The sequence below is a fragment of the Chlorocebus sabaeus genome, chromosome 16, assembly GCF_047675955.1.
Source record: "Chlorocebus sabaeus isolate Y175 chromosome 16, mChlSab1.0.hap1, whole genome shotgun sequence".
In the NCBI taxonomy this organism is placed as follows: Eukaryota; Metazoa; Chordata; class Mammalia; order Primates; family Cercopithecidae; genus Chlorocebus; species Chlorocebus sabaeus.
The window spans coordinates 1,735,561-1,749,398 of NC_132919.1; the positions used below are offsets into that span (position 1 = coordinate 1,735,561).

The following is a 13,838-nucleotide window of genomic DNA, read 5'->3' on the forward strand; positions in this document are numbered from 1 at the left end:
ATGCCTCTAGTCCCAGCTACTCGGGAGGCTGAGGCAGGAGAATCACTTAAATCTGGGAGGCGGAGGTTGTGGTGAGCCAAGATCGCGCTGTTGTACTCCAGCCTGGGCAACAAGAGTGAAACGCCATCTCAAAAAATCACAACAACAACAAAAAAGCAGGGTTTCTCAACCCTGATACTATTGACACTGCGGGCTGAACCCTCCTCTGCTGGGGCTGGTGGGGTGCACTGTCCTGTAGGATGGTCAGCAGCACCTCTGGCCTCTTTCCACTAGATGGCAGTAGCACCTCCGTCCAAGTCAGACAATCAGAAACGTCTCCAGAGATTGCCTGCGCCCAGGAGTTTGAGGAAGCAGCGAGCTGTGAACGTGCCACTGCACTCCAGCGCGGGCAAGACAGCAAGACCCCTTCTCAAAAAAAAAAAAAAAAAAGTCTCCAGGCAGTGCCACATGTTGTCTGGGGGTAAAATCAGCCCTGATTCCCTGGTTCAAGCAAATGCTTTACAAGGAACAGGATGCAGAGTAGGGAGAAGGCAGAGAGCCTGGAGCTGAGAGTGCTGGGAATGAGACAGCCAAGGGGGCTGTGATGAACCCGAGAGAAACGGGAAGGAACACTATCCTGGAGGGTGGGTGGGGCTGCCTGGCCAAGTTCTCTCTGGGAAATTCACTTGAGATCTAAAAGCTTTCCCCATATCTGCCAGGAGGAAATTCTTTTTTTTTTTTTTTTTTTTTTGAGACAGAGTCTCGCTCTGTCACCCAGGCTGGAGTGCAGTGGCGCGATCTGGGCTCACCGCAAGCTCCGCCTCCCGGGAGGAAATTCTAAAGCGTTAAGTTTGTTAGCAAAACAGAAGGCAAAGCTCTCTCCTAAAGAGGAAATAAAGAAGTTTCAACATGCTTTTAAAAACACCATAGAAGAAAAGTAATACTCAGAAGAGCCTAAAAAAAGAAGTGTGTGCCCTGTGAGGTGGGAAGAGGACTCACCCATTGAAAAAGACCTGGGCCAGTTTGAAGAGCTCATGGCCCATTTCGACGCTGGACGGCCCGTGGCGAACCTCCACCACGCGGAGACTCTTCTGTAGGTGGGTGGCTGACTTTTGCCAGTCCCCTGTGAGAAGAGAAAAGTCTTGTTCCAGAAAAGAACCACAGTCAACTGCGGATGCACATTTTTGGGGTGAGAAAACGGAATGAGAGGGGGAGCGGCGTCAGTTTACAGAGTTGGGGTAACCAGGCAGACAAGGCCGGGGCCACGATGAAACACCCACAGCAGACTGTTCCTGACGCAGAACATGAAGGCCGACGCCGTACCTAAGGCAGCACAGGCCCGGGCCAGACCATCCGCGATCTCTCCCACCATGGCATGTTCTGCCCACAGGAAGCTCTCGGCATCACGCTGGCACCCCGACAGCAGCTGAACGGCTCGCTCTGTCAATTCAGAGGAAAGAGCCTCACTACAGACATAAGCCCAGTCCTAGAAATGAGAACCCAGGTCTCAAATTCTCTGAATCAGCTGGGCTGAACGTGGACATTCCCCTCGGCCTCCCTGGGTTGTCACCAACCCACAGTGTCTGTTCCAACAAACCTGCCGTTCTCTTATGTTTTCTCTGTCAGTGGAGAAAGGCGCTAGGGGAGGCCTTCCCACATTTACCCTGGGTTTACAACATCAACTTGCCAACTCGACCAACTCTACCTTCCACATACGACCATGACTTCTCTTGACCCTGAAATCTAAGCTAAAGGTCAACTTTCATAAAGCAGGGTAAATACAATCCCATGACGTCAAGCTCTAAGGCAGGGTTTTCAAGGGCGATGGGGAGCTCCACAACTCTCTTTCTGAAAAGAGCAAGACACCCCTATCAGCTGGGCTCTCGCCCCACTGCTCCCCAGCACAGACCAGCTCTGAGGAGGGCAGAACCGCCCTTCTAGGAAGTTACGTTGCTAGGCCCTGGAATTAAAATAAATGACACTGAACTTCTGGAACTGCACGAAGCTCACGGATGTCAGTGATGACCCGTTCGCTGGCAGGGGTACTTCAACTTAGCAATCGGATGCAGAAGAAAACAACAGCCGAAATCACCTGGCCCCTTTTCAAGGGCCCCACAGTAACAGGGCTGGTCAGGGTTTGGTCTCACAGGCCTATATAGCCATCTTGTGGCTGGCATGGGGATAATGACATTCAATTCTTCCATCAGCACTGAGTATCCTTGAGTCCAAAATGGTATCAGAATGAATAAAAGGGAAGGGGCTGGAGGACCAAAGCGGGGAGCCAGTCTCACCTAGTTCACCATCTCTGAGAAGCTTCTGGGCCACTCCGACCTGCTGCTGAAGGTCCTGTAACCGAGAGACTAGGTGGTCTCTGCTGACGACGGATTCTGCACAAGATCTGTTGCCACAGCGCAGCATGCCATCTCCCTGTGGAAGTCAGTTTTCTCTTTATTCCAACGCCAGGGTTGGTTATCAACATTGCCTGTGCTCACATTATAGGATTGCTCCACGGTTTCTTACCTCACGGAGGAGAGACGCCTGTAATAACACATCACGACCAAAGCCTGATAGAATTTGGTTTGATGGCGGCAGTTCTGATGAAGGCAGGAGCTGACCCCACCTGAGGTTTCATTCTTGGAACAGAACGGGGATAGTGCACAATTTCTTTCCATTTCTATAGCCCCTCTCGTCGCTTTTTGGGGCCAGGACTTTAGATGACGAACATTTCTAGTGGTTATAAAAAAGTCCTAAGAAAACCAATAGAAAGGCCAGGCGTGGTGGCTCACGCCTGTAATCCCAGCACTTTGGGAGGCTGAGGTGGGTGGAACATGAGGTCAGGAGATCGAGAGCATCCTGGCTAACACAGTGAACCCCCGTCTCTACTAAAAATATAAAAAATTAGCCGGGCGTGGTGGTGGTGGGTGCCTGTAGTCCCAGCTACTCGGGAGGCTGAGGTCGGAGAATGGCATGAATCTGGGAGGCGGAGCTTGCAGTGAGCTGAGATAGCGCCACTGCACTCCAGCCTGGGTGACAGAGCGAGACTCAGTCTCACAAAAAAAAAAAAAAAGAAAAGAAAACCAACAGAAAGGCCGGGCGCGGGGGCTCACGCGTGTAATCTCAGCGCTTTGGGAGGCCGAGGCGGGTGGGTCTCTTGAGGCCAGGAGATTGAGAACAGCCTGGCCAACACGGAGAACATGGCCAACCCGTCTCTACTAAAAATACAAAGATTAGCTGGGCGTGGTGGCGTATGCCTGTAATCCCAGCTACTGGGGAGGCTGAGGCAGGAGAATTGCTTGAATCTGGGAGGCTGAGGCTGTGGTAAGCGGAGATCATGCCACTGCACTGCAGCCTGGGTGATAGGGCGAGACCCCATCTTAGGGGGAAAAAAAAAAGAAAACCAACAGAAAAAGGTGTTAGGTGTGATCGCCCTACATTTGACCTCGGGTCTGCAAGTTCAGCTTTCTAACACAACCAGCTGTGCGTTCCACTCACGACTCTCCTAAGAAGAATATGGCACTTCTGGCAGAGGGAAAACCTCTGAGGTGGATATCTGCTGTGTTTCAAAGGCCAATATCTATTTTCTCATTTAGCAACAGCAACCCAGTTTCTCATGAGGATCCCTCTCACCCTCAGTCCCACAGCTGGTGCCCTACAGCTGAGGGTGTGGCATGTGACATATAGCTCCTTTCTCTGGCCCAAATGGCTGGAAGAAAACTATGTCGCCATAGTTCTCAGGTCAGTGAAACTCAGTAGCATCTTTGCCCAGGCTGCTGTTAGAGCAGCGTGTGCTCTTATCCTCCTTGGCAGGAGGTCCGCAGGCTGCTGGCAGCTCTCTTGCACCATTACAGGGAAGTCTGTGTGAGGATGGGCCACCACAGAAAAAATGAAGCTGAGAGGGGTGGATAGAAAGCCCCTGGATCAAGCTGTATCTTAAGTAGCCTTATCCTGGAATTTTTTTCTTGAAATTTTTTTTGGTAGAGACAGGGTCTTGCTATGTTGCCCAGGCTGGTCTCGAACTCCTGGCCTCCAAGTGATCTCCCCACCTCAGCCTCCCAAAGTGCTGGGATAATAGGCAAGTGTCACTGTGCCTGGCCTATCCTGGGACTTTTCAATGACTTACTTGAGCAAATAGATTCCCAGTCTCCCCCAAATCCCACACCAGTTCTGAAGCGATTTTCCGTCCTTTGTAAGAGAGACATTACACGGAACCTTTCCCTGTGCTTTCTCTGGAGGGGAAGCAGTGTATGCGGATGACTGGCTACAATGGAGGCGGCTTCCTCCCAAACACTGATCACCTTCGGGCTGGAAAACTGACCTCCGGGAAAAGTAGAGGGGAGAGGAGAGAATTACCTGCATGGGCGCTCTGCAACTGTTGCAACAGAATGCTTTCCACCTGGGCCCTGCAGCCATCCTGTGTGCCTCAGTCTGACAAGCTGGACAGGTGCAGTCAAAGAAATACTGAGACCTCAGCTTCTGCTGCCTTTCGGCAACCCCCATCCGGCTCTTGTGAGGCCCTGGAGGGAGATCACCCTCAGCCAATATTGAAAGCAAGAGAGAGTCAAACATGACTTAAAAACCTTCAGCTTAGCGAGGGTCTGGACAATTACTTATCATGTGACAGTTAACCTTTACTCAGACATTTGTGGAACTGGATACTAAAATAAGCTTCCAAGTTGCTGAGACAGGAAGACACAGAAGCCAAGAAGTTGTTCCTAGCCCGTTTTCAGAATAGGACATTTATAGTGATTAAACAGAACAAGACATAGTTTAGCCACAAGAGAGCCCTAGTACAAAGGCCCTTCCTTCCTTCCTCCCTTCCTCCCTCCCTTCCTTCCTTCCTCCCTTCCTTCCTCCCTCCCTCCCTTCCTCCCTCCCTTCCTTCCTCCCTCCCTCCCTTCCTCCCTCCCTTCCTTCCTCCCTCTCTCCCTTCCTTCCTTCCTTCCTCCCTTCCTTCCTCCCTCCCTTCCTTCCTCCCTCCCTTCCTTCCTCCCTCCCTTCCTTCCTTCCTCCCTTCCTTCCTTCCTTCCTTGTTTTAGGCCAAAGTGTTCTCTGCCTCTTCCAGGAAGCAGACAGCAGACAGGTGAAGTCACACGCCCAGTGGCTTGCTGACTCGCGTCCCCCGGTCCTTTTCTGTCGGAGAAGGGCGGGACAGCAGTGCGGAGGGATGGCTCACCATAGCAGTGGAGAATCTCTTGCCCCTTTCCAATCCACTGTGATGCCCGGATGGTGGCGACAGTGCTAATGAAGGACACACTGGTGTTGGGGCTGCAGGAGTGGTTCAGGAGGCTGATAACAGGGAAGATGCCTGTGGCAAGGCGCACCTGCCTGCTGTCAGTAACGATGCTCCCTTTAGATCCTGACAGGGCAAGAGGAAAGAAGGAAAAAGGTGTCAGGACATGAGCCCTGGTCTCGCCGTCTATTCCTCAGAAGATGAGCCGGGCAGCTAGGCCTGCAGCCCATGTGAGTCATGGCACCACAGTCGGATCCAATATAAATCAGATGGAACATGACTCACGGCAAGCTCCGGTCCCCAGGAAGCAAAGTGGATGAACCACACCAAGTCCACAGGAGCCTAACGACTGTGTCTCTACACCACGAAACAGCCAAAGATGAGAACTTATAGAAAAGCAATAAACAAGGAATGAAGAGTAGGGAGCGTTCTAGATAGTTTCATGATGTTCCTGAGGGAGAACACAGAAACCAGAGCCCCTATCGAGGTGACTTCCCAAAGACTTTTAGAGCCCAAAGGCTTTTGTTTATCTGGTCTTTGGCTGGTTAATAGAACAAGTGACCTAGTTACTAACCCGAACTTTATATATTTAAGCAGGCCAGGCACCGGGGCTCCTGCCTGTAACCCCGAGGCTCAGGCAGAAGGATTGCTTGAGTCCAGGAGTTCAAGGCCAGCCTGGACAACACAGCTAGATTTGGTCTCTAAAAAAAAAAAAATTAAAAAAATTAGCCAGCCATAGTGGTGCATATCTGTAGTCCCAGCTACTTAGGAGGCTGAGGCGGGAGGATCAATTGAGCCCCAGAGTGTGAGGCTGCAGTGAGCCATTATCGCATCATTGCACTCCAGCCTGGGTGACAGCAGGCCCTGTCTGGAAAAAAAAAAATAAAACATAAAAAAATAAAAATAAAAAATATTTTAAAAAAGTTAAAATTTATTATCTTTTTCTTTTTTGGTCTTTTCTTTTTTTTTTTTTTTGAGACGGAGTCTCGCTCTGTCACCCAGGCTGGAGTGCAGTGGCCGGATCTCGGCTCACTGCAAGCTCCGCCTCCCGCGTTCACGCCGTTCTCCTGCCTCAGCCTCCCGAGTAGCTGGGACTACAGGCGCCCGCCACCTCGCCCGGCTAGACTTTTGTATTTTTTTAGTAGAGACGGGGTTTCACCGTGTTAGTCAGGATGGTCTCGATCTCCTGACCTCGTGATCCGCCCGTCTCGGCCTCCCAAAGTGCTGGGATTACAGGCTTGAGCCACCGCGCCCGGCCTCTTTTTTGGTCTTTTCAAGCCCATAGTAGTTTACTTTAAAATTTTGTTCATTTTGGCTGGGCGCGGTGGCTCATGCCTGTAATCTCAGCACTTTGGGAAGCCAGGGCAGGCAGATCACAAGGTCAGGAGATTGAGACCATCCTGGCTAACACAGTGAAACCCCATCTCTACTAAAAACACAAAAAATTATCCGGGCGTGGTGGCGGGCACCCGTAGTCCCAGCTACTCAGGAGGCTGAGGCAGGAGAATTGCTTGAACCTGGGAGGTGGCGGTTACAGTGAGCCGAGATCGCGCCACTGCACTCCAGCCTGGGCGACAGAGTGAGTCCCTATCTCCAAAAAAAAAAAAAAAAGAAAAAAAAAGTTTGTTCATTTGAGAAAAGAAAACATGGTGGCTAATTAGCATTTTAAAAGTCCACTTGTAACGTTTCACTTAGCCAGAGGCTCTACCTGTGCCGGTTTTTGTCAAAGCCATCTGTCCTAGGAGTATGTACAGTAAAGATAATCTTGGGCATACAGAAATGCTTCAATTATGTTCAGTAGCCTCAGTTTAAGCATGAGGCAAATTATGTTTCCAACAAAACAGGTTGGAAGATAAAAGATACTAGTATCTAAGAGGAAACATTCAGTTTTCTGGAAAACTGGAAAAAGCATCAAATAATTGTGAACATGCCAGGAATCTCAAAAAAACCACTCACCAGGGTGGGCACCGTGGCTCATGCCTGTAATCCCAGCACTTTGGGAGGCAGAGTTGGGCGGATCACCTCAGGTCAGAAGTTTGAGAGTAGCCTGGCCAAAATGGCAAAACCCTGTCTCTACTAAAAATACAAAAATTAGCTGGGCATGGTGGCATACGCCTGTAGTCCCCACTACTCTGGAGGCTGAGGTACAAGAATTGCTTGAATCCAGGAGGCAGAGGTTGAGTGAGCGAAGATCACACCACTGCACTCCAGCCTGGGTAACAGAGCAAAACTCTGTCTCACAAGACAAAAAACCATCACACGAAAATGTTTTATAGGCTAGGTGCATGGCTCATGTCTGTAATCCCAGCACTTTGGGAGGACGAGGCAGGCGGATCACTTGAGGTCAGGAGTTTGAGACAAGTCTGGCCAACATGGTGAAACCTCGTCTCTACTAAGAATATAAAAACTTAGCTGAGCATGGTGGTGTGCACCAGTAATCCCTGCTACTCGGGAGGCTGAAGCTGGAGAATCACTTGAAACTGGGAGACAAAGGTTGCAGTGAGCCAAGATCGCACCGCAGCATTCCAGCCTGGGCGACAGAGTGAGACTCTGTCTCCAAAAAAAAAAAAAGTTTCATAAAGGAAAACACTAAATGTAGGAATAATAGGAATAATGTTGTCTCTCTGGAGGCAAGTCTACTATCTGTTGCTAAGGAGAACAAGAATAGAACAAGTAAACACATTTCACAGGGAATCCAAATGACTCAATTCTAGTTAATAATTCTACAAATTGTATTAAAATCTCTCTCATCAGAGCTTCTCCGAAGTGCTTCACTGATTTTGTTTCTTCTTCTCCGCCTTGTTCAATGCCCACCTTCTGGTGTATGTGCTAACGAGCAGTGAAAATGCTAAAAGGCAGGTGGCAGGAAGGAGCCGGCCAGGGCATGGACAATTTGTAGTCTGAATAATCAGCGTGTGCATAATTAAAAGTGGACTTGCATTGCCAACTACTGATAACTGGCAATCTATATTAGAACCACTGCTAAAATTTTCCAGAAAAGAATGATCACACTACAGTGAGTAATGTCAGCTTTGTGAATTATTTATAGATTACCCTCTGACAGAAGTAGGCCCAGGCACTGTGGGTATTTATGTCAGAGTTAAATCTCTCTCTAATTATTTCTAAAAAATTAAGTATTGATTTTTAAAAATTACTCAATATTTTGCATTAATCATCTATTTAGTAGAGATAACAGAAAGTGACAATATGTATGTACCTCATCAACCAAATTTAATCTGTGACATTTTGTATTAAAACAAAGAGGGAGTGATTCTATACCAAAAGGGTACCTTGCTAATATCCCTAGTGTGTTTATTTTTATTTATTTATTTATTTATTTATTTATTTATGAGACATAGTCTCACTCTGTTCCCCAGGCTGGAATGCAGTGGCATGATCTCGGCTCACTGCAACCTCCGCCTCCTGAGTTCAAGTGATTCTCTTGCCTCAGCCTCCCGAGTAGCTGGGACTACAGGCGCTCACCACAACCGGCTAATTTTTGTGCTTTTAGTAGAGATGGGTTTCACCATGTTGGCCAGGCTGGTCTTGAACTCCTGACCTCATGATCCACCCGCCTTGGCCTCCCAAAGTGCTGGGATTACAGGTGTAAACCACCGTGCCTGGCCATCCCTAGTGCATTTAAACTGGGATTCGAGTAAAGAAAAAAAGATTCATTCACAATACTTTGAGAATATACATCCTCTGGTATATATTTTACATAATGAGAAAATTGTGGGTGTGTGTCTAATCAAGGACCCAAACTAAAGATAGATTCCTTCGGCCAGGCACGGTGGCTCACGCCTGTAATCCCAGCACTTTGGGAGGCCGAGGCAGGTGGATCATGAGGTCAGGAGATCTAGACCATCCTGGCCAACATGGTGAAACCCCATCTCTAGTAAAAATACAAAAAACTAGCTGGGCGTGGTGGCGGGTGCCTGTAGTCCCAGCTACTTGGGAGGCTGAGGCAGGAGAATGACATGAACCTGGGAGGCAGAGCTTGGAGTGAGTGGAGATCACACCAGTGAACTCCAGCCTGGGAGACAGAGCGATACTCCGTCTCAAGAAAAAAATAATAAAAAAATAAAATAAACATAAATAAATAAAGTAAAATAAAAAGAGACAGATTCCTTTGTTGCTGAAGAGTGAAAGCAATGGGCAGTGAATTGATGGGATGTGACAGGACACAGAAACCCAGTAAAACCGTGTTATGACAGGAATCCAGATAGATCACGAATGTACCATTCCCACTGAGACAGAGCCACATGCCACGCTCTAGAAAATCATCAGCGGCCAGTTCCGTCCCTTGAGAGAAGCCCTGGTGCGAGGTTTCTGGGGAACTTTGATTAAATAGGATTTATGCAAAGATAATAACATACATTTTTATAGGTTTTTGTCAAAGTCTATCCTAGTTAACACTTTAATCCTTCGCCTGCACTGCTAATGAAACAGATGTTAATGAAATTCAACGAGAACACTAAATTGGGAGGCATCAGAACCCCAAAGAAATAATAAAAAGGGATATAACAAGATTAGAAATATGAGCAGACTAAAACAAAATGAGATGAAATTTAAAAATGAAAGTGAACCTTGCTGGTGGGTGCGTAACAGTGGAACTTTCCTGGAGGGCAATTTTGCAAGATGTATCATGTGCCTTAAAAGCCGTCACTGAAGGCCGGGCGCAGTGGCTCACGCCTATAATCCCAGCACTTTGGGAGGCTGAGGTGGAAGGATCACTTGAGCCCAGGAGTTCGAGGTTACAGTGAGCTATGATAGCCCCACTGCACTCCAGCCTAAGTGACAGAGTGAGACCCTGTCAAAAAAAAAAGCCACTAATTGAAATTACAAAAGGAATACGTGGTAGTCAGAGAAAAATTTAAAAAATTGAACATTACAGAGAAAATGACAGTCACTTGCAATGCCATCATGCAGATATAACATATTGTCTTTAAATCCTAACCTAAAATGCATTTTAGAATTAAAAATACAGGTCTGGCGCGGTGGCTCACCCCTGTAATCCCAGCACTTTGGGAGGCCGAGGCAGGAGGATCACTTGAGCTCAGGAGTTTGACAGCAGCCTGGGCAATGTGGCAAAACCCTGTCTCTACAAAAAACACAAAAGTTAGCCCAGTGTGGTGGTGTGCACCTGAGCCCAGCTACTTGGGTGCCTGAGGAGGGAGGAGCACTTGAACCCTGGAGGTCGAGGCTTCAGTGAGCTGAGATCGTGCCACTGCACTCCAGCCTGGGCAACAGAGACCCTGTCTCAAAAAACAAAAACAAAACCAATAAAACAACTTGCTGCTGTGATAGGCCCACAAGAGTATCTGGTTTTAATTACTAGAGAGACGTTAGAGAGTGACCGTTTTTATTTATCACTATTCTATTTATCATTATCAATCGATAATATCGATCATGACCGATTTTATGTGTCATTATCAATACAGTGCTTGCGCATGTGTGCTTTTAACAGCTGAACTGAGATAGAATCCGTCTACCATAAAATTCACTTATGGGTACAATTCAGTGCTTTTTTTGGGGGAAATCTACATGATTGGGCAAACAGAACCACAATCAGTTTTACATTTTCATCATTATGCATGTTTTTATTTTTATCTTGCTCTTTTTAGACAAGGTCTCACTCCGTTGCCCAGGCTGTAGTGCAATGGGCTGACCTCAGCTCACTGCGGCCTTGACCTCCTGGGCCCAAGTTGTCCTCCCACCTCAGACTCCCGAGTAGCTGCGACCACAAGCGCGCACCACCACGCTCAGCTAATTTTTGTATGTTTGTAGACACAGAGTTTAGCCATGTTGCCCAGGGTGGTCTCTTAACTCCTCAGCCTTCCAAAGTGCTGGGATTACAGGTGTGAGCCACTGTGCCTGGCCGCTATGCATATTTCTAAACATTGATTTTAAGAGCTGTATAGTTGCTAGAGATGTTCCCTCATTTTGTACATTTACATCTTAATTTTTGTTTATGAGGTTTTTTTGGGGGGGGTGTTGTTAAAACAATGACAATTTCATTTGTTCACAATTCTGTACCCCAGCAGTTTTGGCTCAGCTCAGTTGAATATTTTTTTTTTCTGCTGGTTTTGCCTGGGGCTTACTCACATGACTGCATTCCTGTGGCAGGTGGTCTTTTATCCTCAAGGCAGCCAGCCCAGGCTTGTTCACAGGGCTACAGTAGCATTCCAAGATGGTGACAGTGGAGGCAATTAAGGCTTAGACTCCAAAGTTACATAACGGTCACTTCTGTCTATTGGTCAAAGCAAGTTACAGAGCTAGCCCAGATTCAAGGGAAGGGGAAAAAAAAACTCCACTTTTTAACAAGAGAAGCAGCAATGTCAAGCTGCAAAGAGGCGACTTATAGGGATGGGAGAAACTGTGGTCATGTTTGTAAACGGCCTTCCCCAGAGGCTCTGAGGCTTATCCAATCTCGTCATGTCCGTGATGACACTGAGATACACAGAGGTTCAGGAGATTAGGTCTTCTGCCTCTCAGTGCGGTGATTTTTTTTTAAGACGAAGTTTCGCTCTTGTCACCCAGGCTGGGGTGCAGTGGTGTGATCTCGGTTCACTGCAACCTCCGCTTCCCGGATTCAAGCGATTCTCCTGCCTTGGCCTCCTGAGTAGCTGGGACTACAGGCACCTGCCACCATGCCCAGCTAATTTTTGTTTTTGTTTTTTTTTTTTGAGACAGAGTCTCACTCTGTCACCCAGCCTAGAGCAGTAGTTCGATCTCGGCTCACTGCAACCTCCGCCTCCTGGGTTCACGCCAGTCTCCTGCCTCAACCTCCTAAGAAGCTGGGACCACAGGTGCCCACCACCTCGCCTGGCTAATTTTGTGTATTTTTAGTAGAGATGGGGTTTCACCGTGTTAGCCAGGATGGTCTCCATCTCCTGACCTCGTGATCCGCCCGCCTCGGCCTCCCAAAGTGCTGGGATTACAGGAGTGAGCCACTGCGCCCGGCAAATGAGCTGTTCTTTTGTTGTTGTTCCCAGTGGTGGGGTTTTGCTATGCCAGGCTGGTCTTGAACTCCAGGGCTCAAGTGTTCCCCCCGCCTCAGCCTCCTATCTATCTATACAGAGAGAGAGACTTGCTCTGTCGCCCTGGCTGGCGAGCAGTGGCGCGATCTCAGCTCACTGCAACCTCCACCTTCTAGGTTCAAGCAATTCTCCTGCCTCGGCCTCCCGAGTAGGTGGGATTACAGGCACCTGCCATCATGCCTGGCTAATTTTTGTATTTTTAGTAGAGATGGGGTTTCACCATGTTGGCCAGGCTGGTCTCAAACTCCTGACCTCAGGTGATCCGCCTACCTCAGCCTCCCAAAGTGTTGGGATTACAGGTGTGAGCCACCGTGCCTGCCCTGTTGAGACAGGGTGTCACTCTGTCAACCAAGATAGAGTGCAATGGCACCATCATAGCTTACTGCAGCCTTGACTTCCTGGCTCTATGGATCTTCCCACCTCGGCTTCCTGAGTGGCTGAGACCACAGGCGTGTGCCACCATGCCCAGCTAATTTTTAAACTTTTTTGTAGAGATGGGCTCTTGCTGTATTTCCCAGACTGGTCTCCAACTCCTGGGCTCAAGCGATTCTCCCACCTCAGTCTCCCAAAGTGCTGGGATTATAGCCATGAGCCACTGTGATTGGCTTTGGTCTATTCTTGAGAGATGTTTCTTTTTTTTTTTTGAATTATGGTTAAATATGTTCCTTAAAAGTTTTAAAGAATTCACATGGAAACAAATGGATCTGGCTTATTTTTATGGAAATATTTTGATAACTTGACTCTTCTACAATTACTGGTTTTTTAAAGTGCTTTCCTCCTTCTGGGACAATTTAGGCAATTTTTTTTTCTTTTTTAAAAATTATTATTATTTTTTAACAAACAGGGTCTCATCATGTTGCCCAGGCTGGTCTCGAACTCCTGGACTCAGGCAATTCTCCCACCTTGGCCTTCCAAAATGGTGGGATTACAGGAGTGAGCTCCCGTGCCTGGCTCTTTTTTTTTTTTTTAATTTAATCCCAAGAGGGGATCTTGCTCTGACGCCCAGGCTGGGGTCCAGTGGCATGATCATAGCTCACTGCAGCCTTGAACGCGGGCTCAAGCCATCCTCCCGGGCCAACCTCCTGAGTTGCTGGGACTACGGGTGCATGCCACCATGACTGGCCTTTTTCTTTTACGTTTTGTAGAGATGGGGGTCTCACTCTGTTTCCAAGACTGATCTCAAACTTGGAGCTTCAAGTGATCCTCCTTCCTCAATTCCTAAACTATTGGGATTACAGGTGTGAGCCACAGTGCCTGCCTGCTTTTTTTTTTTTTTTTGAGACAGAGTCTTGCTCTGACACCCAGGGAGGATTGCAGTGGCGTGATCTCGGCTCACTGCAACCTCCGCTTTCCGCGTTCAAGCAATTCTCCTGTCTCAGCCCCCCAAGTAGCTGGGACTACAGGTGCATGCCACTACACCTGGCTAATTTTTGTATTTTCAGTAGAGACGGGGTTTCACCATGTTGCCCAGGATGGTCTCAAACGCCTCACCTCAGGTGATCCACCAGCCTTGGCCTCCCAAAGTGCTGGGATTACAGGCATGACTGCGCCTGGCCTGTGAGCTGTTTTTTTTTTTTTTTTTTTTTTTA

General features: G+C 48.1%; 1 protein-coding gene across 6 annotated transcripts in view; it reads right to left on the reverse strand.

Moving 5' to 3' along the window:
- Positions 1–13,838, reverse strand: part of SMYD4 (SET and MYND domain containing 4) — a 48,135-nt gene that overhangs the window by 4,812 nt on the left and 29,485 nt on the right. For 4 of the 6 annotated variants that reach the window (XM_037987510.2, XM_073004576.1, XM_037987508.2 and 1 more), the window contains exons 6-10: positions 5,153–5,335; positions 4,330–4,493; positions 2,271–2,406; positions 1,303–1,419; positions 979–1,102 (exon numbers count right to left, since the gene is read on the reverse strand). In XM_037987510.2, coding sequence (XP_037843438.2) covers positions 979–1,102; positions 1,303–1,419; positions 2,271–2,406; positions 4,330–4,493; positions 5,153–5,335 — 724 coding nt within the window. Of the gene's footprint in view, positions 1–978; positions 1,103–1,302; positions 1,420–2,270; positions 2,407–2,499; positions 2,707–4,329; positions 4,494–5,152; positions 5,336–13,838 lie in introns of those variants that run through there. The other 2 variants (XR_012088717.1, XM_008009773.3) reach the window with 2 other exon arrangements.